Source organism: Pleurodeles waltl, chromosome 7, assembly GCF_031143425.1.
Source record: "Pleurodeles waltl isolate 20211129_DDA chromosome 7, aPleWal1.hap1.20221129, whole genome shotgun sequence".
Taxonomy (NCBI): Eukaryota; Metazoa; Chordata; class Amphibia; order Caudata; family Salamandridae; genus Pleurodeles; species Pleurodeles waltl.
Window position 1 is genome coordinate 706,989,590 of NC_090446.1, and position 25,604 is coordinate 707,015,193.

Below are 25,604 nucleotides of genomic sequence, written 5' to 3' on the forward strand. Positions count from 1 at the left end.
CCTTAACATTGATGCCAAGCTGTTTACGTGTGTATTATCGCAGTGCCTAAACCCGTACATGCCAGGGCTTGTTGACCCAGACCAGGCGGGTTTCATATCCCACCGACAGTGTGGAGACAATACCAAGCGGATTTTACATCTGATAGATAAGACACACAGGTCTCACTGGGAGGCACTCCTTCTTACTTTTGACGCAGAAAAGGCATTCGATAGACTGCATTGGCCGTACCTCTTCCGAGTGCTGGAGTTTTTTGGTATGGGGCCGACACTCCTTACTTGGATCAGGTGTGTTTACAGCAGGCCTAATGCAGTAGTGCGTGTTAATGGACCGGTCTCGTTGCCGTTTCGCATAGGAAAAGGAACGAGGCAGGGGTGCCCCCCTCCCCCGCTTCTGTTTGCTCTCTATATGGAACCCCTGGCACAAAGACTTTGGGCTGCCCCTCATATTACGGGCCTTAAGTTCGGCGGCGATCACCACCTTATTAGTCTGTACGTGGATGGTGTGATTCTCGCATTGACGGAACCCATGGTTTCGCTTCCAGCGCTTGTGGACGGTATGGATGCATTTGGGCGGTCTCTGGGTTCAAAGTGAACGTGCAGAAGTCTCAGATTTTGAATCTGTCGGTTCAGTCGGACCAAGAGACAGAGCTGCGCTCTAGATTTCCCTTTTTATGGGTGTCATCGCACATCCTGTATTTGGGTATTGTTCTAGAGAAGACAGCGGCAAAAACAGCCCGACTGAATTATATGGCCCTCTCCAGGGAGATACTTAGGGGCTTAGAGACATGGAGGAAGCATAAATTATCATGGTTCGGTAGGATTGCTGCAATTAAAATGACAATCTTGCCACGTATACTCTATTTGTTTCAGACGCTTCCTCTTACACCATCACCTAACACACTTGCTACACTTCAGGTGGCGATCTTGAAGTTTATCTGGGACCAGAGGCCTGCGCGGATATCTCGTCACACTCTGTACCAGCCTGAGCTGGAAGGGGGGTTGGAAGTACACTGTCTGTTAAAATATTATCAGGCGGCACAGCTACGTTTTCTGGTGGAGTGGAGCCGCCATCTGGCGGAAAAACATTGGTGTTTTATGGATCAAGAGATGGCTGGGTCCCATCACTGGAGGGAGCTTTGGTTACGGTGTCGACAGAGCAACGGATCTCTACTCTTCTCCTATCACGGGGGCGACCCTTGGGGTGCGGGATGCAGTGGCGCTCAGATGCGGCTGGACGACTTTCCCATCCCCCATGACACGGATATGCGCGAACCCAGAGTTTGCTCCCGGCTTGAGTTCGGAGGGCTTCCAGCGGCTACATGCGAAGGGATGCAGAAGGGTGGGGTTCCTATTTGATAAAGATGGTATAATTCCCTTTGACCAGCTCCGGGAGACTTATGGCTTAACGGAAGCAGATAGATTGTCTTATTATCAGGTCCGGCATTGGGTACTGCAGCCAACAGTTAAGCCCCTAGTTGCTAGCACGTTTACACCATTCGAGAAGTGGCTTATAGGGAAGACAGATGACATGCGGCTGGTATCAGAAATATATGCGCATCTTCTCAGGGCCATCCCCTTTGCCAAGACGAGGGGGCAGAAGCGCTGGGAGAGGGAGATAGGAAGAGAATTGACAAAGGATGAGTGGGAGGGAGTCTACTTCAGGGCGCATCACATGGCTCATCATATCCCGTGGGTTGAAACGGCCTATGAGATCGCTACCTCTTGGTACTATACCCCTGCGAGGATTTATGAGTGGGACTCCACTAGGTCCGGGTTCTGCTGGAGGGGTTGTGGGAACACGGGCACGCTAATTCATCTGTTGTGGCACTGCCCAAAGCTGACAAGATATTGGAATTGCAATCTGGATGAGATTGATAGAGCATTCTCCACGGAGATCCCCAGGTTCCCGACATACACCATTCTAGGTTTATCTAACCCTCTCACCTTTACCTTCCGCTCCTTGAGGGGTCGTCAGATTGCCCTTACCCTCAATGCGGCACATCAGGTGATTCTTGGGTTGTGGGGCACAGATGGGGTCCCGAGCTATACCTCCTGGCTTTACAAGCTCTGGTATATTTTGACAATGGAGAAACTAACTCTAGTGGCTAACCAGAGGACAGATAAAACAGCTGAGCTGTGGAGACCCTTTATTCAGATTCTATCAGCTGAATTTAATGAACTCACATGTCATGTGTACTTGAAGGTAGTGAGGTTGCTTTGAAATGGCGGATCGGAGGCGCCGGTAGTTTGGGCGGGGGGGGGAGGGGAGTGAGACAAGTGATTTTAATGGCCAGGAGGGGGGCCCACGTGGGCGCAGGATGGTCTATGGCCGAGCATTGCTGTGAGGGGTTATGTTGCCTTACTGGTTAATGTTGCATGTGATTTTTCCTTCTGTTTTTTTTCTTTGTGGTGTCTCAGGCAGGAGGGACGGGTACGTACCTAGCTGTGGCTGTATAGCCTTGTTCCATGCAGATACTTCCTAGGGCTCATTGCTGAAAGATGTCATACGCTGCCGGACCGAGAGGTTGTACTCGCACAGCTGTGTAATGTGTTTTTTTGTATCCTAAACTACAATAAATAGATTTGATCCATAAAATAGAAGCCAGTTAGGATGCTAATTGGACAGCACTAAATGCTAACAAACCTAAATTAATGATCTCCAGGTGAAAGAGTATTATTGAAAAACCAAGTCTTGTATAGGGCTCAAGGTACTGAAGGTTCTAGACCTCCCACATGGCCAAAAACTGAAATCTGGATAAAAAGTTGTAGTCAGTTCTTACTGTACAACTATACGTGAATAATGTAGTCAGAGGATGCAGCTCTTCTCTGATGCTGCTTTATATGCTTTAGCCCTGTTATAGGTAAATGATAAAGCAGAATGGAAACAGCCATTACATGTGAAAAGATGAAAAGTTAGACTCATTAAGTTACCCTATTTGGGATTACTAAAAAGGCTAAAAGAGAGATGTCCAATTTCATAAATTGACAGCTAGAATGGAAGCTCTGGTTCTCAGAAAACCACGTTTCCATCATTGTTCGCTGATTACACTTGATCTATGCCTCTAAATTGGTAACCTTCAAATCTGCCAGATGCTTGGGAGCTCGATTCACCCTTTAAAACCTTGTTGTAGAGTTTAAGATTTTAGAGGCAATCCAGAAAGGAAGATCTTGCTTAGTACCAGGACAGAAAATGTGGAAAATCCCTGCAGATTTTAATATCAGCGTCAAATTTACTGCATTTAGAAAGAAGTTATAAACGTATCTGTTTACGTATGAGAAGAAGAACCTAGTGGAACAGTAAAGTTGATCACTTTAATAACAACAGGAACTAAAGGAATTAGGAATTATCTAGCATTTTATTATTAATTATTTTGAGGTTTTTGTAGAGAATTTGCACAGAATGTTTAACAGAGATTTGTTAAAACTGTGGCAGGGAATTCAACGCACAAGCTGTTAAACAGGCAAAAGAGCAGCCTCACTGAAGGATGGATGAAATTGTGAGAATCTCCTAGAGGTGAGAAGAAATAAAAATTATTTCTGGAACATGGAGGAAGATCGTATGCCTCTGAATAGCTAAGCATCTTAAAGATATTTTAGAAAGCAATGTAGCAAGGGGAAGGATATCCGAGCTTGGTTCAAAGGGAATTACCTAAAATCCTGTACCTATGTCAAAACAGATATTGCCATCCAAAGTCTGTTTTTCATCCAAGGAATGGTTAAAGACAGCTTAATTGCAGCAGGTGGTGTACGTGCTGATGATGTGTTAGACCCAGAATGGTCATCGAACATGAAAAGGAATATGACAGAGCAAGGGAATGAACTACTTCTCAGACAAACTTAGAGGGGTCTAAAATAGTCTTCACAGAACTGATATGGGAAATATTATTCAGGTTTTTTTTCCGACGTGGTGGGTGTATTTGAAGACCTGTCTGTTTTAAGAGATTTCAGAGGAATCCGTTTCAAAACAGTGTCCCAGGAGGAAAAACTGATGAAAAGCTTTTTCAGTCTCCTTTCTTCCTCGTCCTTTATAGTTTTACTTTTCAAGGCTCTAGAACGCTTACAATTGTTTAGGTCTTGTCAGACTTACTCACAATACAATTGAAGTACCCACCACCTTCTTTACTTCTGTTTTTTTCCACAGTTTGAACAAAGACATTTAAAATATAGCTGTCTTTCAAAACATTATTTTAGCAGTGTCATGGGCTCCTGTAGGTCATGTAGTACTATACTGCATACGAGAAAATTAAAGTCCTATAATAGAGAACAAAGTGTTTTGTACTAAGTGTACAGGATACTCCCGCTATATGGAACCCAAACAAAAAGGAGACACCACAACAACTTTAACATAATGTCTAGCAAGCATTTATATCTAGTTGTCTCAGACGAAGCCAAATCAATGAACCATTTGCTTTGAGAAATACATCACAAAATCATAAACTGAGGTGTTATGTCTCAGTAAGATCTATGCTTCACAATACATATCTTTCCCAATCACAAAAACACTTAACTTTTAACACCACCCAGAAAATGTCCCTACTGACTTCCAAGCAAATGAACCACAGGTGGTACGGCTGGAACAATAATCTTAACCAGAGTAGACCACTCTGACAAAGTATCCTTGGCTGTCTACAAAACCAAAGACAAGTACAGACAATTTAAGCAGATTGTAGGATCAATAGCCTGCAATACTGCTAAAATAAGTCACCTCTTGTCTGAGGTATTTACTGACTCCTGGCGAAACAAAGAATTAAGTCCAGCATCCTATGCCTTGTATGCAAGGACCTCGGAGAAGTGTCCCATCTAAGAGGTTAGTAAGGAATCGCAAACCTTCCAGAATCTAAGTACAGCATCATCACTGACTGGCTACGAAATGCCCAGAGGAAGATAGAGAGGCAGAGCCCCTAGCTCTGCTGATGACCATTTGCTGGAACACCATCTCTCGATGTCTCTAAAATGAAAATACGTCAATAAAATCCTGAAAGCAATACTTTATAGTATAGTTCCCAGCTGAGTAATTTAACTTCATCGCCATTCCTTGTCTTACTTTTTTTCATTTTTGTTTCTACCAGATTACTATTTCTAAGTGTCTTAGTGGCAGGTAAGTACTCCGAAAGGGCTTGGAATGTGGTGTACTTTAAGACTAAGATAAATTAAGCCTCTAAGCCAACTTACTACTATCACACTGCAATAGAAAGAGTTAAAATTCAGTGACTGACTGACTTTTTCCACACACCAATGTTTCTATTGCAAAGTATTTTTTGCTAAAAAAATACTTTGCTTTATTGTACTGTTGGTTTGAGTGGGCTAGCAAGAACCAGTACCACTTCTGTAGCAATCAAATCCTTGTGACACATTCTCTAAAGTAGGCTTACATCACAGGTCTCATCCCCATCATATCGTCTCGTTTCCTCTCCTTCCTCTTCAGTTCACCCTCTGTGGACTTGAGCTTGTCTGGAACAAGACGCAGTTTTGACTGCATATCACTGATTACATCCTGCAGCTCAGCCTCTGATGGGAACACCCGCTGACACACAGGACAACATGGCTGGTTCTCTTCTGTTAACTGGGTGATGAACTGCGTGTAAACAGCGGTGGCTCCAGCAAGCATCGCTGCTCAGCAGGAAAGAAATGTAAAGTGAAATTAGTAAGGGTTTGCAAAAAACAAATGCAAGCTACTAGTTATACCCATAGAAGCAGGAAATATACTTAATGTTGATTTAGAATTGCAGTAAGTGGGTGATGAAGAATGTCAGTGTCTCCCTCTTTTGGTGGATACAGGGTGACTTGGCTAATCTCGGATAGCAGCAGATCAGAAACACTGACTGCCTGCCCAGAAAGCAACACTTAAAATGGATTCAGTTTTGCATAAAAGTATGTGAAATTATGATATTGCTAGCCCAGTTTTGAAAGGAAACAAACTTCAGAAATCCATGAAATGACTACCTCATATCACCTTTGCTACATTTTGCCAGAGGGTGAACATTTTCTGAAAAATGAGTTTTGAAGGACATTTTTGTAAGGGATTTACAGGTTTTGCGAGTTTTTCTCTATTCAACCTTTTGTTTTTTTTTAATGATTTTGAACCTTTTACTTTTTCATGAAGTTAGTGAACTTGAGGGAAAAAGGACAAGTTATTTACCTTTGGTAACACCTTATCTGGTAGAGACAATATCAAGTTGCAGATTCCTTACCTTAGAATTTCCCTAGGAGTCAGTCTGGATGCAGAGAATTTTCTCAAGCAGCACTCCTTCGCACCGTTAGGTACAGTTGATCAGCTCCGCATTCATCGTCGTCCCTGCCAGATTTGACGTTGAGGGTCCTATAAAGATGCCACCCTGGCAGGCTCACATCGGTTTCTTTTCACGACTTTTAACACCAGAAGCACAGAGCCATGAAGAATACTGACCCCTAGTGCGTCAAAACTAGGGCTCTGAAAGGGAGTCCCTGTCCCTAGAGATCAGTTTGCAGAGTGGGGAGGATGGGTGGGTCGGTGTAGGAAGCTGGCCTGGTGTGGTGGGTACCTATGGTACTTCCACTTTATACCAGATTCAGGTATCCCCACTCAGTGAAGTGTAGGTAGTGTCTAGAAGCCAGGCTCTCTAGCGGTAGCTATGGATGAGCAGCCAAGGCTATCTAGGAGACATGCAAAGCTCATGCAATACCACCACAGTCACACAGTACTTACAAACAAGAAAGAAAACTCTTGGTTGTACAAAAATAAAGGCACTTTATTATTGGAACACAGTATCAGAAAATACCAGAGAAGCAACCCTCCAATAGGAGGTAAGTAAATACTATATATCCACTAATAAACAGTAAGAGGCATAAAAAGCTTAGAGAACAGTGTAGAATTGCAACATGCAACAGTAGCCCTAGGGGAAGCCTAAACCATATACTAAGAAAGTGGAATGTGAACGCAGGGCTCCCACCTAGGTAAGTAAATCATGTAGGAGGGAGCTGGCAGTACTAGGGAACCACACAGGTAAGTAATGTAGTACACCCCAGCGACCAGGAGTGTAGGAGTAAAACACTGGATTTCCTCAAAACCATCCCAAAGGATGAAAAGAAGAAAAATGAAGACCCTCAGAATAGCCTGCAAGGAACCAGCAGTGAAGAACCGAAGATGGAGACCTGTGGAGAGAGGGGAACAAGTCCAGAAGTGTCTGTTAAGTCCAGGGGGAGCAGGAGATACTACCCACCCAGAGGTACCTTTTCGAGTTGGTCGACGAAGAAGAAGACAGGTCAGCACTGCAGCCCAGAAGCCGGAGAAGAATCCCTAATGCATGCAAAAAGTGTCCCACGCTGGAAGCTGAATTCCAGATGGGTGTCGGTGAAGGATTTCCCACCAACAAGCCACGGCAAAGGCAAACTCGCGGCTGGAGGAAAAGAGGTGCTTCCGGGGACCAGCAAGGTCCAGGAGTAATCTACCCAGGAGGGGGAGTCACAGGGGACCCTCTGTGTTGCAGAAGACCCACAGGAGCAGAGGCAGCACCAACAGGTGTCCCACAGGACTGGGACACAAAAGTTGTTGAAGCAGCCCACGCAGCACCACAGAATTTGCTCCCACGTCACCAGAGGACCACGCAGATGTCCAGGAGTTGCAGGAGGGAGTGGTGGGGGCTGGAGCTACACGTCGCCTGAATTTCCCCTTGAAGGTGACGCAAGAAGCCTTGGCAGCTGCAAAGGACGCAGTGCACGGAGGTACTGTCTTGGGTGGAGTGGAAAGTACTTACGACCACCAAAGTGTGACAGCTGGTAGAGAGGACCAAGGGCGACTCTGTGGACCACCATCCGTGAGGCACGACCCACGCCACTTAGGATGAGGAGAGATCTACGCAGCTGGTCGTCGATGCAGTCAGGTACCCATAGTTACAGGGGAGTGATGCCTTCACCCCAAGGGAGATTCCATCTTCTCGTGCAGGCTGAAGTGTTGCCATGTTCTTAGGATGCACAGCCGGGGAAATGTTGCAAAGCTGGCAGGAGTTCTGGATAATATGTTGCAGAAGAGTCTTGTACGTGGATCTTCAGCTTGTAGATTCCTGGAGGGTCCAGTTGCGGTTCCTGGGGCCAGAAGTTGAAGCAAAGGCTGCAGAGGAGTGCTGCTGGAGTTTTGCAAGCCAAATCTGAGGACCCACCCCAAATGAAGACCCTATATAGACCAAAGAGGGGGTCACTTAATCAGGTAACTACCTATCAGAGGGTGCCTCTGACGTCACTTGCCTGGCCTGGCCTGGCCACTCAGATGCTCCCAGAGTTCCCTGCCAACCTTGGAATCAAGATGGCAGAAACCAAGGACCTTCTGGAAGAGCTCTGGGCACCATCCCTAGGGTGGTCACTCCCCTTTCTATTGTCCAGTTTCACGCCAGAGAAGGGACTGGGGGACCCTGAACCTGTGTGGACTGGTTTATGCACGGAGGGCACAGAAAGCAAAACTAGTGGTTTGGGGAGGCTACCCCTCCCAAGCCAGTCACACCTATTTCCAAAGGAAGAGGGTGTTATCTCCTCTCCCAAAGGAAATCCTTTGTTCTGCCTTCCTGTGCTTGATCAGATCAAGCACCAAGAGGGCAGAAACCCATCTGAGGTGTGGTAGCTGCTGAGCTGCCCGGGAAAACCCTGTAAGATTGTGGTAGCAATGCTGGGGGTCCGCTAAGGAGCCCCCAGAGTGCATGGGATCATACTTTCAATACTTGCAACAGTATTGGGGTATGATGTCGAGATGTTTGATACCAAACATATCCAGGTTCGGAGTTACCATTATGTAGCTGGATATAGGTAGTGACCTATGTCCAGTACACGCATAAAACGGCATCCCCGCCTCACAAAATCCAGTAAAATGAGGCTGGAGTTCGTGGGGGCACCTCCGCTAGTGCAGGGGTGCCCTCACTCACAGGTACCTGCACCCTGCCCTCTGGGCTGAGAGGACCTACCATAGGGGTGACTTACAGTGACCTAGTGCAGTGACCTGTGGTGAAACCGGGTGCGTGAACCCAGTTCACGCAGGCTGCAATGGCAGACCTGTAGCACCCTTTGCATGGGCTCCCTATAGGTGGCAGAATAACTTCTGCAGCCCATAGGGATCCCTGACACCCCAATGCCCTGGGCACCTAGGTACCATATACTAGGTATTCACATGGCGGCACCAGTATGCACATTGTGGGGAGAAAAGGTTAGTAGCAACCAAATTAAGAGGAGAGAGCATAATCACTGGGGTCCTGGTTAGAAGGATCCCAGTGAAAATAGTCAAACACACTGACAACAGGCAGAAAATGGGGGTAGCCATGCCAAGAAAGAAGGCACTTGCCTACAGTCGGTATGGAATCTGCAACTAGATTTTGCCTCTTCCAGATAAGGTGTTACCAAAGGTAAGTAACTTGTACATCTGAGAGAGACATCTAGTTTCAGATTCCTTACCTTAGAATAGATACCCATGCAAAACCATCACCGCAGGTGGGTTTGCGAACTAAGATCATACTAGAAAGTCCTGCAGGACAGAACAGGCAAAGAGCCCGTGACTGTCCAAGCAGTATTGTTTGGTAAATGTGTGCAAAGATGCCCACATTGCTGCCTGACAGATGTCAACTCTGAATACTTAACCAGTGGTCGCAGTTTTAGCTCTGGTAAAATGAGTACGCAAACCTTCAGGGGGTTGCTTCTTAGCCAGTGCGTAACACATTTTAATGCAGAGAACGACTCATATGGAGATGGTTCTCTTTTGCACTGCCATTCTTTCTTCTTATCCACATAACCAACAAAGAGTTGATCATCCACCTGGAACTCTGGTACGATCAAGGTACAACGTCAATGCTGTTTTTGGGTCCAGACGAAGGAGTTTCTCCTCTTCCATAGAAGGATGTGGGGGGTGCATAAGAAGTATGCAAGTTGATGAATTCGCCTACATGGAAGGGCGTAACCACTTTTGGCATAAAGGAGGCGATAGTGCACAGCACTACTTTTTCAGGATAGATGTAAAGGTAGGGCGGTTTAGATCACAATGCCTGCAACTCACTCACCCTGAAGGCAGACGTAATGGCCACAAGGAAGGCTGTTTACAAAGTGAGAAGTCTGAGAGGACAACTTTGGAGAGGCTCAAAAGGAGTGCACCTCAGAAATGTCAAAACTAAATTTAAATCCCAATGGTGCATAATAAATGGAGATGGAGGAAACAAATGTGTAAGGCCTCTAAGGAACCTATTTACAATAGCGGACTTAAACAAGGAAGGTTGATCAGGAAACCGCAAAAAAAGAAGAAATGGCAGACAGATAAACTTTGAGAGTGCCCATAGCAGAGCCCTGCTGGGCCAGAGAGAGTATAAACAACATAACCTGAAATAGAGAGATAGAGAGGAGGGCCAACAGACTTGTCTGTGCACCATGCCACAAGTTTCTTTCCATGACAGGCACAACCGTTTTGGTGGATGATTGCCTGGCTACAAAGATTATGTTACAGACTTCAGGCAGAAGGTCAAAAGCAATCAGCTGTCACAGCTCAATCTCCATGCAAGAAGACTGGACATGTTCGGCTGGAGAATCTCCCCCTGCTGCTGTGACAGAAGATCCTCCAGAAGGTGTGGTTTGATTGGAGCATTGATGACCATGCTCAGTAGCTTGGGATACCAGACTCTCCGTGCCCAATCAGGAGCCCAAGGATTACTTGGGTCCGGTCATTCTTGGTCTTCTTGAGAACTCTGGGAAGAAGTAGTATGGGTGGAAAGGCATACAGGAAGCCTGAGTTCCACTTGAGACAAAAACCTTTGCTGAGAGATTGCCGCCTTGGAAACTCCAAGGTGCAATACTGCTGACATTGTGCATTCTCTGCGGAGCCGAACAGATCTAACCAAGGGTCTCCCCACTGCTGAAAGAGACCTTGCAACACCTCCAGATGGAGACTCCATTCATGATCGACTACGAATAGTCGGCTGAGTTTGTCTGCTCTGGCATTCAAACAGCCTGCCAGATGTTGAACCTCCAGGGAAATGCCCTGTTGTTCCAGCCACGCCCAGAGGTGCAGAGCCTCTTGACAAAGGGTCCACGACCCCACCCAGCCCTTCTTATTGCAGTACCACATGGCAATGGTGTTGTCCATGAACACCCAAACTACCTTAACTTTGAGAGGGAAGCAATGCTTTCAATGCTAGTCTGATCACCTGGCGCTCCAACAGGTTGATGCGGAGTCTGGACTCTGCCAGATACCTCTGATCTGGGCCCCTCCCAGGTGGCCACTCTATCCCAGGAGAGACACATCTGTCAGATCTGGTTGGGGAAGAGAGAGGGATCTGCTTCTGACCCAATGGTGGTTTCTTAGCCACCACTGCATATCTCGTGCAGTTCCCTCTGAGATTTGGACCATGTTGGAGAGACGTCCCTGATGCTGCACCCAATGGAACTTCAGGTTCCACTGCAGAGTCCGCATATGCATCCTGTGTCACCAGGAGGATGAAGGAGGCCATGAGGCCCAGTAGCCTCACAGTCATTTTCACTGAGATCCAGGATAAAGGCTGAAACGTCTGGATCATAGCCTGAATATCCTGGACTTGCAACTCGGGAGGATAAGCCAGAAACTGCACCATGTCCAGAACAGCTCAGATTAAAGGGAGCATCTGAAAGGGAGTAAAGTGTGACTTTGGCATAGTGAACCCCAGCAAATGCAGGATGTCTGCCACAGCCTGGAGGTGGGAGACGACAACCTGGGGTGAGCCAGCCAGTAGTCGAGATAGGGGAAACCTGAAACCCCTGATCTGCGAAGATGAGCTGCCATCACGTAGGTGAACACCCGAGGGCTGCTGGTAAGGCCAAAGGGAAGCACAGTGAACTGAAAGTGCTTGTTGCCTACCGTGAACCACAAGTAACATTTGTGGGCAGGCAGGATGGGGATATAGAAATACGCGTCCTGCAAGTCCAACAGTACCATCCAGTCTCCTGGGTCCACGGCAGATAGAACCTGTGCCACAGTGAGCATTTTAAACTTCTCATTCTTGAGGAAGAGACTGAGGGACTGAAGGTCTAGGATATGGATAAGGCCCTTGTCCTTTTTGGGCACCAGATAGTGGCAGGAATAACAATTAAGACCTACCTCTGACACAGGGACCCTCTCTTTGGCTCCCTTGGCCAAGAGAGCCAGAACGTCCACTTAGAGAAGTGCCAAGGGATCCTCCGTCATCTGATCGTAGGATGGTGGCATGGATGGAGGGATCGTCTCGAGGGGGAGGGAGTAGCCCCTTTGGACTATCTGCAAAATTCACCTTTCTGGTATGAAGGATTGTTAGGGGAGCAGGTGGTGGCGGATCCTGCCTCCGACTGGTCCATGGTGGGGAATTGTCAGACCTGGACGGTTTGGAGGCAGATGCGGGGGTGGGAGGGGTGACTGGCCAGACGGATGGCTCCCTGATCCACAAGGACGGTGGATCACAAATTCTCGCCTACATAGAGGCTGGGCAGCATGTGCAGAATGGCAGCTAGAGAGGAATGGACATAGCTGGGCACCGCCTCTGCAGCCATGAAAGGGGCGAAGAGCAGACTGAGGGGGGCAAGGGGCCGACGTGAGGCCCAAGGATCTAGCTGTAGCATGAGAATCCTTAAAACGCTAGAGTGCAGAGTCTGATTTCAAAGGGTGCCATCAAAGGGCATATACATAACATTAGCCTGGACATCCCCTAAAAAGCTAGACGTCCTCAACCAGGCGTGGAGCCTCAAGGCCACTGTTGAAGCAACTTCTCTGCCCACTGAGTTGGTCGTGTCATGTCCACATCGGATCATGAAATTTGGTGCGTCTCTTCCATCATCAACTTTTTAGGAAACTACTTCTCGGGCCCCCTCCGGTGTTTGCGAATAACAGCCCCAAAGGCATGCTGTGTTCACGGACAGCAATGCCAGGCTGGTGGAAGAAAACATCTTCTTCCCAAGTGTGTCCAGCCTCTTGGATTCCATTTCCAGGGGTGCAGAAGAGAACGCGCCCTGGGAAGCGGAGGCTTGGATAACCATGCTCTCAGAGGGGGGGTATTGCGTCAGGAAATTTGTATCACCTAGTGGAGGTAGATGGCGGCAGGCAACTGTCCTGCTCAAAAGAGCCCCTGTGCTGGTTTTGGACCAGGTACCAAGTAGGACATCCATAAGGGCTTCATTAAAGGGAAGAAGGGGTTCAGAGAATGAAGCCCCAGTATGAAGCACCTCTGCCAGGAGGAAAGTCCTGACTTCCACAGAAGGCAGCTCAATGTCCAGGACCTTGGCTGCTCTCTGTATTACTAATGAATATGAAGCCACCCTGACCCTCTGGGGCTTGCTACCTTCCTGACCCTAAAGAGCCTTAGGGGACTCACTACCCCATCGGACATCATGCCAAGAGGCACAGGTACTGCATGTTGCCAAAGAGGTCATGGCCTCCCGTCACCACGTTCTAAAACTGCTCTGCAATCCTGCAGCACAGGCTACCCTGAAAGCATCTCTTTGGGGCATGCTACCTCCCTGACCCTAAAGGACGTCAGGAGACTCACTTCCCCATCAGACACTGCAACAGGAGTCGCAGGTGATACATGGTGTCAAAGATGGTGGAGCCTCTCAACGTCATGTTCTAAAAGCGATCTCAAATACGGCAGCACGGGATGCACGCAGGCTGCGCCCGGGAAAAGGCAAAAGGGGAGACTTCCTGTGCCCATCAGCGACAGGAAGAGGCAGGTCAGGGCCACCCCACTGGCCCTGTGGTAGGTTCTATGCCTGAATTGGACTTGGACTTTTGTGCTCACAGCCTCGTTGGGGACTTTGATTGACTGACCATGACATTCTCTTGGTTCAGTTTATGTACTGCTAGATGTATTAAGTGAGCTTGGGACTGTTAATTCCTGCCTGTATTGTGTGTTTTCTTTGGATGGATCTGTAAAGTGGTCTGTGTCAATAGTTAGTAATCCGAGTGTTACAGGCCACTGATATTTAGTCGCAAATGAGTAAACGAAAAGTCAAAGATAACGCTGGGGATCTTGGGAAGGCTACAAAACAGGCTAGGCATGCAGCCTCTAATTGTACACTCAACAAAATTGAGGGGCTAATTGAAGAGGTTGAAAGGTTACTGAATTAGGATAAAAGTGGAGATGTTCCTGTATGGGGCAGGTCCTGGAGCAGGAACAAAGGCATCAAATCATATTTAATTAAAAGGGGCTCTGAGTGAAATAATTACGAACCCTCTGCTAATGTTGCAACCACTAGTGTGAAGAAAGAGCCTCAGCCCATTGGAAAGACAGCTGGGATAGACCCATGAATCGGAGCAGGAAGATATCTGCCGGGACCCCTTCATGGTTATTGTACAGTGCTCTAACAGGTTTGAAGTGCTCCAGTTGAACGAGGAGCGGCACCCTAAGGATGAGATAATACCCGCTTCTGGGGTTCCCAGCCAAAACCCTGTTGTAGAGGGTAGTATTGCTGGCCTATTAACACTGGCAAGGGAGAAAATAGAGATTTTCAGAGCTCTCCTCAATTCACCTAACAGAAAAGGTACACAAGATAGCTGACCTGCTAGTCAGGACTAAGGGTCAGGGGAGGTCTGGTGCAACTTCTATTGAAGATAGGAAAAACTCTGAATTACAAGAGAGTAGCTTGTGGAAGTATCAAGAAAATGCAATTGGTGCGGTCTGCCCTACGCCCATACATGATCTTTGCAACATCACTTAGGCTCCTGATGGAAATAATAGACTGAGAACAAGGGATTAAGATGGCAATACTAAGAGGGTGGATAAATACAAGCAAATTCATCAAACTAATATAACAAGCTCTACAGGCCCCCTCTAATAGACTTGTGGCGAGTGTGTAGATCTAATCAAGGGGCCCAGATGACTCTCACCCCCTGGATGCAAGGAGGGGCAGGTTAAATGCTCAACAGGATGAGGAACTATTCCTGATAAACGTCCCCAAATCGCCCCTAGACTCGAAAGAGGATAATGAAGCTCTGACTAACAAAGTTATTCATTGGGTTTGCAACGTTCGGAGTTGACACTCAATAATTAGAGAGGATATTATCAAAATTAGGTGTTATAGTGGTTAATATAATAGTTTTGATCACATTGGTGTAAGATTTGTTAATAACCACGTAAATGATGGGTTAATTGCCTTAGAGTTAAGAGCCTCACCTCAGGAAACAACTAACATACGTATTAAAACCACCTCACCAGAAGTACCTCACCAGCTAGCAAATTTAAATGCTGGAAATTGTCGCTCACCACCTAGGGGGTGGGTTGTGGCTGACGCTGGTGCGTTGTCTACGTCAGATACAGATTGACTCAAGAAGCCACTTGCCCAGGACGGCTATGCTGGTCCTGAGCAAAAGGGCCTGGTGGTGGAGCAGCTAAATGAGATGGCCTCAAACACATTGAGCATCATCCCAGGTGACACTATTACCTACACCACACCCCGCACGATGAACAGACATGTTCTAAGGAATTTGGTTTAATTTATGTCATGGAACGTGGCTGGGTTACAGGTGAAGCTATGTGACCTGGACAGGGCAGAGTTTATCGATGCCCATCAAATAATTTTGCTGCAGAAAACATGCGCTGTAGAGCCAACATATAGGTTGGGGTTTTTAGCTTTCTATGCCAACAATAACCCAGCAAAGTCAGGTCGAGCCTCAGAGGGCCTACTAATCTGGATAAAATTACTTAAGGCTACAGAGTCACAGTGATAGAAACAGGCACTAAGGATATAGTAGGTATTCATATAATAAATAACAGTCCATGCCCGGCTAAGCACATAGTGGTGCTGAACATTTACATATGCTCTGTTTGTGATAGCACAGAGTCGCCAACTGTTCATATATCATCCTCCCTGTTTGAAAATGTGTCACATCATTCTAGGTCTGTGATTGTTGCAGGTGATTGCAACACTAAATTCGAACCACCTGACTCATTCTCATCCTTAATGGTTGAGGAAGATGGTGAGTGGGGTATACCGGAGCTTGCAACGAACCTGGCCACATAGTGGTCAAAAGTGTCCATCTTTGTCTAAATTACAGGTTAAGAGTAGCCAATAGCCGCACAAAGTCTGATTTCTGTCCCCAGCTGACCTTTAAACTGGAGTGTACACAAACCATATGGATGACATCCTGTTAGATGTAAGACTCTGGCCATATATGGCAGACATGATAATTGTCTACAGGGCGGATAGTGATCACAATGCTTTGGTTACGGATTTTATTCCAGAATTTTTTTGTGTTGCTTCAGAGGAGGCTCCCAATTCATTTGGAATCGTGTTAGGGTGTACTAATAATCAGAGGCACATAAAATGGGCAGTTATTATTGAAAATGATTGTATCAATGCAAGGATTTATGATTAACTAGTTAAGATTTTTGGGTCCTTTGACCAGATCATGTTCTCCCTGGGAAATTCGCCCAGTTTTATCACAAGCCACAAGCATTTATTTGCAATTTTAAAACTTTATTTATGAAGCAGATAGCGAAAATTGCAAGGTAGACCAAAAACTCACCCTTGGTTTTCATCTGTCTGTAGGCTCGCCAAGAGGAGTTTGGTAAAAACCATTAAGATTGGCTCAAAGGGGAATACTGGAAAGGAAGTTGTATAAATCTCGTTTGATCAGGGCCACAATAGTATAGGACGAATCACACTGTGAACAGATGCTGACAGCCCGGCAGAAACACGATTACAGAACTTTTTGGAAAATAGTGGCAGTGAGGAACGAAATTGGCAATCCTGTTTCTGATGCGTGTGTCCTTGCAGAGAGTTGGGTTGATCATTTTAAGACATTGTAGAGCAAATACAAAAATAGCTGTTCTTCGGTTTCTATAACTCATGATGTTCTATTGACTTCCTCTCTGGACGCAGGGACCCTGAGTTTTACTAATGGTCACTCAATAGTATTTACCTTGGAGGAAACAAGATCTGCTCTGTTACAGATGGATAAAGAGAAAGCCCCAGGCCTGGATAGCATACCTGCTGATTTATTTCTTCTGGAGCCGGTTATCTGGCGAGGTGCAATGAAAATCATTATCTATAAAAAGAGGGCCAGGGAAGTATGTGCAAATTATAGACCAATCAGTCTATTTGATAGTTTCCAGAAGATCTTTTGTCACCAAGTCCTACCACGGGTCCAGGAGTGGATGGCCAATAACGATGTTCTATCACGCTTTCAGGCAGGTTTTCAAGCAAAGATTGGGACAATGGGTCTGACATTTCGTTTTTTGACTGTTTGTTGGAAATATGTTACCAGTGCAAAGAGTACTTGTACGTAACCTTAATGGACATGAGGGCCGCTTTCAACCGAGTACTGCAACAAACACTCCGGGAGGTGCTTTGTCAGATTGGGCTGCCTAACGATTTATTGTATCTTTTAATTAGACTCCACGCAGACATGTTTGCCCAGGTGTGGTGGAATGACCAAGGTGAACTCACTCCAAGGATCCCAATCGAGCAGGGTGCTCGCCAAGGCTGCATACTGGACCCTACCCTCTTTTCATTGTTCACGAATGGAGTGGTGGATGATCTTTTTAAATGCCAACATGATGACCCCAAGATAGCTCGTGTAGGGGTGCCAATCCTGCTCTTTGTAGATGACACCCTGTTGATTTTGTGTACCGCCATGTGGTTACAATATCTGCTTGATCAATTTGTTTATTTTAGTAAATGAAGAGGCCTGGAAATCAATGCTGGGAAGTACAAATTGATGGTAATAAACTCCCACCACTTGTTAAGAAACACCTTGACTGCTGATGGGTCTTCAATAGAGCGAATACAGAGTTTTAATTATTTGGGTGAAAGGGTTCTGGAAGAACTCACATGGGACCAGCACATACAAAAAAGTAATTCTCTCGTCCCACAGGTCAGTGAGGGTTGCTAGGAAACATAGGTTGTCATTTATTAGAGCAGTATCCCCAGTGTTTTAGGTATACAGAGCGATGGCTTTGGGAGAAGCACTTTATGGGGCAGAGATAATGGGTCAGGCCAGTGCTACTAGGCTCAACACTACTGAAAAAAAGGTTCATCAGGTCCTTAGTTAATGTTCCTTCCAGCACTCCCTAACACCACTAAGATAGGACTCCAAATTAAACAGAGCTGATCAAGTTGCCTGCCTAAAAGTGCTGGATCTGGACAACCATAGAACGGACGCTAGGCAGGAGCTAATTTCTCTAGCTAAAAACTGCATGACTCTGGATGCGTACTATAATATCCTTATGTTGTGATTTAAAGAGTCTATACGAGGACCCTGTTCACTGGATGGAACTACAGCCAAACGTATAAAGTGTATTTATTGGGAATATCTCCTCTAAAGAACATGGCGTGAATCAAGAGCAGAGGGACTTGTAGACAATTTCCTGAGCCATAAACCCTGTCCTCTATATCAGTCATACAAGGATACGGTTGTCCCAGCAGAGGCTAAGTCATTCTACATTTGCTTCCATTTTGGAACACTGCCATTAAGATCTTTTACTGCTATGCAGTAAATGTGGAAACCCCCAACATATTGCAATAAACATGAAATCTGCATTTCCTAGAAATAAGGCCTAAACCCTACCCTAAAATGATAGCTGGGCATGACAAGCCTATTCTGCCAGCACGGTGTCCATGAGAAACGCTCCCAACCCAGAAGAGACACAAGGCTGTGATTCGCTGCAATGCGGCGTGGAGTCTAGGTAGTGCATCCTGATGGAACACCCTCTAACAACCTTGGTCTTGTTAAGTATTTTTTATAAGTCACGCTACTGTTTGTGCAAGAATCCCGAAGCAAGTATGTACCTAAACATCAGATTTTATGCACAAACGTTTGTCTGCAATTACATAACAAATACGTGACACGTTTGCATTCTTTTCTTGTCAAGGTAAAACAAAAGGAGCACGATGATATTACCCACGTTCATAAATGATAAGGGTACTTTGACAGAATGACACTGACCAGGAACTTCAAAACATTTCTCTAAAATGCATGCATCTGCAAACAGTGCTAAAAGGAAATAAATAAATAGAATAAAACAGCGCATGGGAAGAAGGTCAAGGGGGACTAGGTAAAAAGGGCAACTGGCCCGCAACCTAAAAGCTAAGCTAGCTCCAGTGCCCAGACAGGGAACTAAATTGGACCCACGACAGCGAGAGTCTGATGTCTCCATAAAGGAGGGTTGTCCATTTTGCCCCATAATTGCTGAAACTGATATCCACTTCTTACTGTTCTGTCATAAATATAAAGCCCCACGAGTCAGATGGATTCTTCCTCTTTGCCACAATTTAGAGGTTAGGCAGTGTGTGTCTGCCTTACCAATACAACTGAACCTATTGTATTTGCCCTGTTTAGATATTGTTGCAGTTGGACTGTTGCTCTGGGCAATACTGCTGGTTTAAGGATGACAGTACTTATGTTTGTAGGTGGCCTATGTCTATCCTACAACAAGTGGCAACTATAGTCCTAACGTTCCGGCTCACTAGCAGTACCGCACCAAAAACCCAAACAGTTAAAGATGATTTGTGGCAGCTTTAACGCATGGACTCAAAAGTGCAATATCTCAGGGAATGTTGTGGTTAAACGGAGATTACTCCTTTCTCACAGATACATCATGTCTCAACCAAACAGAGGCAATAACGAAGATGCAGTAATGTTTCAATTGTTTTTATGTAATACAATCTGCAATCTGCGTTAAATCACATGGGCTGCAATGATTATGATAATTAACAGTGCATGAGACAGAATCGTAAAGACAAGAGTCAGGATTATAAAGACCCCCACCATCTTGCAGTAATATAGAAAGACATAGAATGTATAATATGTCCTAATACCCTATGATAACAGGCCTAACCTTCTATCTAGAGGAGAGCTGGGTATGTTAAGCCTAGTCTGCCAACGCTGTGTCCCTGGAAGGAGCCCCCAACCCTTTTTACCTTGGAATGAGGTTTCAAGCTCAGACTCCATAGGAACACAACGTCCGGGTCAGCGCCAAGGCGGCATGCAGCATCGATAGCAGCGATGGTATCTGGTCGGAATCCCTCTCATTATCTGTCTAAAGTGAGTTGTATTTATACAGATCTACTTGGACCCCTGACGTAGGTTGTTCCCAAATAATAGATAACACAGCATGCTTGGGACGGTAATTAATATGAACAATTCCTTCAAAAGCCTGAAGAGGGAAAGTACCCAATGTGAACACCTACAGTTTGTTTGTCTTTTGTTGCTTGATTTGACGCCTTAGTGCGCTGGCACTGATAACATAAACTTAAACAAATGGCCTAACTATAAACACGGCAGCCATCTTAGAAGAATTTATTAAATAAATGGGCTAAGACAGAGCAAGCTAGGTAGGTAGGTTAAAAGTCACTAGGTCACGGGGGCATGAGTCTGCAAGCCAAAGGCTAAACTAACTCCTGTTATCCCATTCAAATAAACTAGGATTCACTACAATATCTTTAGTGGGCTTGGCATCTTCATACAGAAGCTCTGAAGGCTGAATCCTGTGGTGGGCCAGTTAGCCGCAAAAATGCTTTAACGCCTGAGTCATCGTTCTGACAAGATATTTCAAGTGGCTGGTCTCTCTGTATACATTATGCCGGCTGGTTCCTGTGGTGGGCTAGTTGATGTTATAATGTTAAAACCCTCAAGGTATTGCTCGTATCACACCAGCAAATGCTTCTGCTTGTAGCCGAGGTGTTTAATGCTTACTTATACAAAAGCGGCCGGTGTTCAACTTATGCACGTTAGACTGCGAGCTATGCATTGTTGTAGCTTTCTGTTACTAACCATGATCTTTACACTGCTTTAAGTTTTTAGCTTGTGGGGAATTGCATTATACACCTTTGATGAATTCTAAAGTTCTTAAGAGATTTTTATCTGCATTTTATTAAGAACAGTACTTTACTTATATACATATTTACTTTATGATACTCTATTTGTGTTAATTTTTTAAGCAATGCAATTTGGTTTATGTAGATGTACAGTACTTTTATGGTCATTAGCAGAAACAAAGTAATAAGATATTATGAATATGAAGCTCCCTCTTCCATAGCCGCAGTGGGGGCAGAAAGCATGACAGTATATTGCAAGGTATCCAGTAGACTGGCTTCGCCGAGGTCCGCACGCCAGTTCATGGGGTCTTGTACCTGGTATTCTAAAGGGTTGATTGACCCCTCCCATTCCTCACCGTAACCCACCCCAAAAGAATAAGGTTCAGGATCAGAGATAGGGGGCAAGGCCCCTGGCGGCATCGGATGACGCCCATTGAGCTCAGTGTCAGAGTCGGCAATGAGAATGGAGGCACTGGTGGCATCGACATTGGGACCTGCGCTCTGGAAAGTCAAGATGGTACGACCGGTGCAGGTCCACATCCAGTAAAGGATCCATGGCTGTCACTCGGAGCTGAGGCCAAAGTCGCCACTGCGGAACCAAAAAGTGGCTCCTTCTGATTCCACAGGGCCCAAAGGTGCGCTAGTGGAGTCGGACTGCCCTCCTCCTGGAAACTTGGGGAGGCGTGGAGTCAGCCGCAGAGGGAAGCCTAGATGGGCTGCACTCCCTCATCTCATCATCAGCTTTGCCTTCTTCAACTTCTTCTTATGCCGCAACATACCTGATCATCCCGAGGACCTGGAGTGGGATGACAAACGGGGGGAGGCCCACGACTGATCCCGAGACGTTTCTCTCGACCAAGACCGTGACTTGCCCACAGCCAGGCGCTAGGCCGCCATCAGCTTTAGGGACAGCTCCCTTAAAGCCTTAGGATTAATGGCCCAGAACTCGGAGCACAACTTCGGGTCATGGCCATGCGCCAGACACCAAAGGCACACCAGGTGTGGATTTGTCATGCAAAAACAACAAGTGATGGACGGAATGCTGAACATTGTCAAACATTCACCCCCAGTCACAGATCTGGGTTTAATCCATCGTTTTTTGCTGCCCATGCCATTCCAGTTTGGACCCAGCCATATGCAAATCAGTCTTGACCCTGTTCCCCATGGGAACAGTCCAGCCCGAAGAGATGTGGAGTATGTGGTCTCCAAACTCAAAATTTGAAAATACATCTTTTGGTGAAATTGTAAGTTTGAAAATACCACTTTTAGAAAGTGGGCATTTTCTTGCTTAACCATTCTGTGCCTCTTCCTGTCTGTGGAATACAACGTCTGGGTCAGAAAGACAGTTGGGCTGTTTGTGATTCACTCTAGACAGTCACACAAAGGGAGCTGAGGCGTGCCCTGCAGATCCTGATGAGTCTTTCTGAGCTAGATTGGTTGGAGGAGCTGACGCAGGCACCGGAACAGGACTGTGCCTGTCCTTGCACAAAACAGTGTCCAACCCCTTGGAGTGTGTCTGGGGCCAGGGAAGGGGAAGGCAGGGTCTTATGCACCACAAAGACTTCTCTTTTATGTTTGCCTACTTCAAAGCCAGAAATGGGTATTAGTACTGGACCTCTGATTCCACAAAGTTAGAACACGATTTGACTAAGGACATCCTGCCAGAAAGAAGAGCTGGATGCTGAAAGAGGGACTGCCACGCTGCCTGTTGCTTTTGTTGTGCTAGCCTGCTGCTTGCTGCTTCTGTCCTGGGAATGAAAGAATTAGACATTGCTTAATACACCCTGCTTTCCAAGGTCATCCAAGGGCCTGAACTGAGCTTGCCTCCTGTTAAGAGATCTCAGGACCAGCAAAGGCTTAATCTGCCACTACCTGGGCTCTCTTGCTGAGAGTCCTGACTGGTCAGGTGGTGCCAAACCCAGTTCCTGGGCCCTTGGAAGTGAGGTATGGTGCAATTAAGAAGAAACTAAGCACATCGACTCCAGAGCGACTTCGGAACCCGTGGCACTCTCAGACTCCACTACAGCACCTGTGACCAGTGGTGTGATCGCAACACAGCGAAGTTGACACCTCGCATCTGGACCTGCAGGATTCACCAACCCCGCTGGGTCATAAGGAACTAATGTCTCGCCACATTGCCTCCCCTGCAACCGTATCGAACCGACGCCTCACCTCCCCTGCGTAGCAGTAAGGAACCAATGTTTCACCTCCCTGGTAGCAGTAAGGAACTGACGCCGCACTGGATCCTGCGATGTCTCACCTCCCTGAATCCGTGCAACATCTTTGTTTCCTCATTGTTTTCCAAGGTACTGTACCTGGGGGTCTGTGCAACTCCGTGACAGTCCTTCACTCTCTCAAGAGTGGCGTCAGACTGTTAGAGATGACTAGGTCAAGACGTAATAGCCCCAGTTGGAGCTACTGTGTTTCTAAGCACTTTACTAAGATTTAATCTTTGAAAATCTGTATCTTTACCTGTGTATGGTGGATTTTTGTTATTGTAGTTTTGTTTTACTCAGATAAATATTGGCCATTTTGCTAACCTGGTGTGGAGTACTTTTGAGGTGTTTTCACTGGGTTATAGTGTATGTGTGTGTGAACAAATACTTTTCAAACTGTCTCTGAGATAAGTCAGACTGCTTGTGCCAAGCTACAGAGGGGGTGGGCCGGGTTTATCTCAGCTGTGTGACTCCCTTACCTTGACTAGAGTCAGGTTCCCTGCTTGGGCAGGGTGTAAACCACTGCCAACTAGAGACTCCATTTCTAACAATGACTAAGTATAGTAGGCAGTCTGCCTTTGTGCATTCCTCTGAGACAGTGTCAAAAAGGGGGGTGGGGGGTGAATGTTGCCAGGATGGGCAGTCCTGACAGGATGGGTGGGGCGGAGCTGTCACTTACCACACTTGGCTGCCTCATGTACTTAAAAAGGACTTCACACCAAGATGCGGACAAGTCTTCTTGCCTATGGGATGGTTGACGATTTGGTTCATTATTTGGCTTACTGACATACAGACATGAAGGTCAGGATCAGATTAAGCACTAATGGTGAAGTTTCTGACGATACTGAGGTCTAGGAGGTGTGAGGCAATGGTGTGTTTTAGCTCCACTTTATTAATAATTGATATCCCTTTTTAAAGAATTTAACCCCAGATGCCCCAAAAATCAATTAATCTCTGTCACCTGTACTCTTATATACAGACAACGCTGTCTTAATGGCACAAACTCCTAGAGTGTTACGCCTTTTAATTTTTTGTTTAGTTGAATTCATGGCTGAGGTAGAAATGCAAGCAAACTTCAGTAAGTTTTACATTATAGCTTGCGGCCCAAAGAAACATTGTTTTTCTACTGTGACCGCAGGCAGTGGCAGTCTGAAATGCACCAGCACTTTCCTATATTTAGGGGTAATTTTTGCTGACACAGGTTCTTGGGCACCGCATATTGCCCACTGTTGGGCTTGATTAATGAAGGCTACCAGCAGCCTGTTCAGTTTACTTCAGCCAAAGGGAGGTGGTGCGCTTATTCCATTACTAAAAATTTACAAATCACAGTGTATACCTGTAGCAACCTATGGAGCAGAGGTGTGGGATATCCAGAACTGCACCTTGATTCAGGCTGAAGAGAATAGGTTTTGTAGGAGGATTATGGGGGTCCCTATTTCTTTATCCCATCTGATTTGTCATAAAGAGTTGAGCATTTCATATATTTAAGACTACATTAGAAGTCACTGACCCCTGTTATGGCTGTCAGTATGGAAAAGTAAGGGTGCCAGCCTTTCAAGAGAAATTATTAGGGACTGTCTAAACTGTATAAAAGGCACTGAGATTCCGTGGCTAGCTAGTGTACAATCGTGCTTGTACAATGCTGGTTTCCCTGAAGTTTTTTCAGACCATGAAGGTAATCACAGCATTGATAAAAAACAGCTACATTTGCCTCTTCTAAATCTGGTGGAGTCAAAAAGATTAGCCAGTGAGAGGAAGAAGCCCAGTTTGGAAGTATATATGAATCTAACAGTGGATATTCTAACTGCGGGTATATGAGTAAACATATGGGTCGGTGGGAGTGGAGCCTGTTATTCTGCTAAAGGGCTAGCATGATCAGACATCTTGTATGTTTCCCACTAGCCTTTAGTACTGGTCTTGATTCTATACCCTGCTCTTGTGATGAGAGGTCTGGACAAACAGAAATGCACTTTACATTTTTTGTAAATATTATCCTAATTATACCAGGCTTTTTTTTATTTCCTTATTAAAGAAACGTGGTATCAGGAATCGTAAGGTTGCTTTTTACACTCTCTTGCAGATTGACAATGAAGAATTAATTTCATGTGTCAGGAGAACTCACACCTCCCTCAACCAAGAACCTAATTTCTCACACTTGGGCTAGGATATCTAAAGTCCAAGACAAAGAGGCAAAGGAGAAGACAGAGTTCTACTTCCCAGGTTAGGTGTTTTGCATGTGGACTTCAAGAGATTGTATTCTGTGACTGAGCTAAAGTTGGAAAAATAGCACTCCTTCAGCTCACTTCCTAAGCGGAGTTGTTATTAAAGACAGAGCATTAAGGAACTTAATGCCATATGTACGAACACATTTTCACATTAACACATACATCTGGCCCTTGGATACTGAGGGAGCAAACTAGAACACTATCTTGATAAAAACTGCTCTCAGACTGCTTTAACTGGCCTTATCAGTTAATGCCTACTTGGATCGTTGACATTTTAGTGTAAATTTGGTAATTAAAGTTTACACGATCTTCTTAATTTGTTTGGGAATTTGTTTTACATTTCAATTTTATTGCTTTTTCAGCACTGCATACTTTTTTTCAATTATGTTTATTGTTCTGTATGAATAAA

The 25,604-nt window shown here is 45.7% G+C and overlaps 1 protein-coding gene across 2 annotated transcripts in view; it reads right to left on the reverse strand.

The window, feature by feature from the left end:
* The window catches only part of RAD50 (RAD50 double strand break repair protein), a 484,618-nt gene that overhangs the window by 248,562 nt on the left and 210,452 nt on the right, over positions 1–25,604 (reverse strand). For both annotated transcript variants that reach the window (XM_069244739.1, XM_069244738.1), the window contains exon 14: positions 5,373–5,610. In XM_069244739.1, coding sequence (XP_069100840.1) covers positions 5,373–5,610 — 238 coding nt within the window. The remainder of the gene's footprint in view (positions 1–5,372; positions 5,611–25,604) is intronic.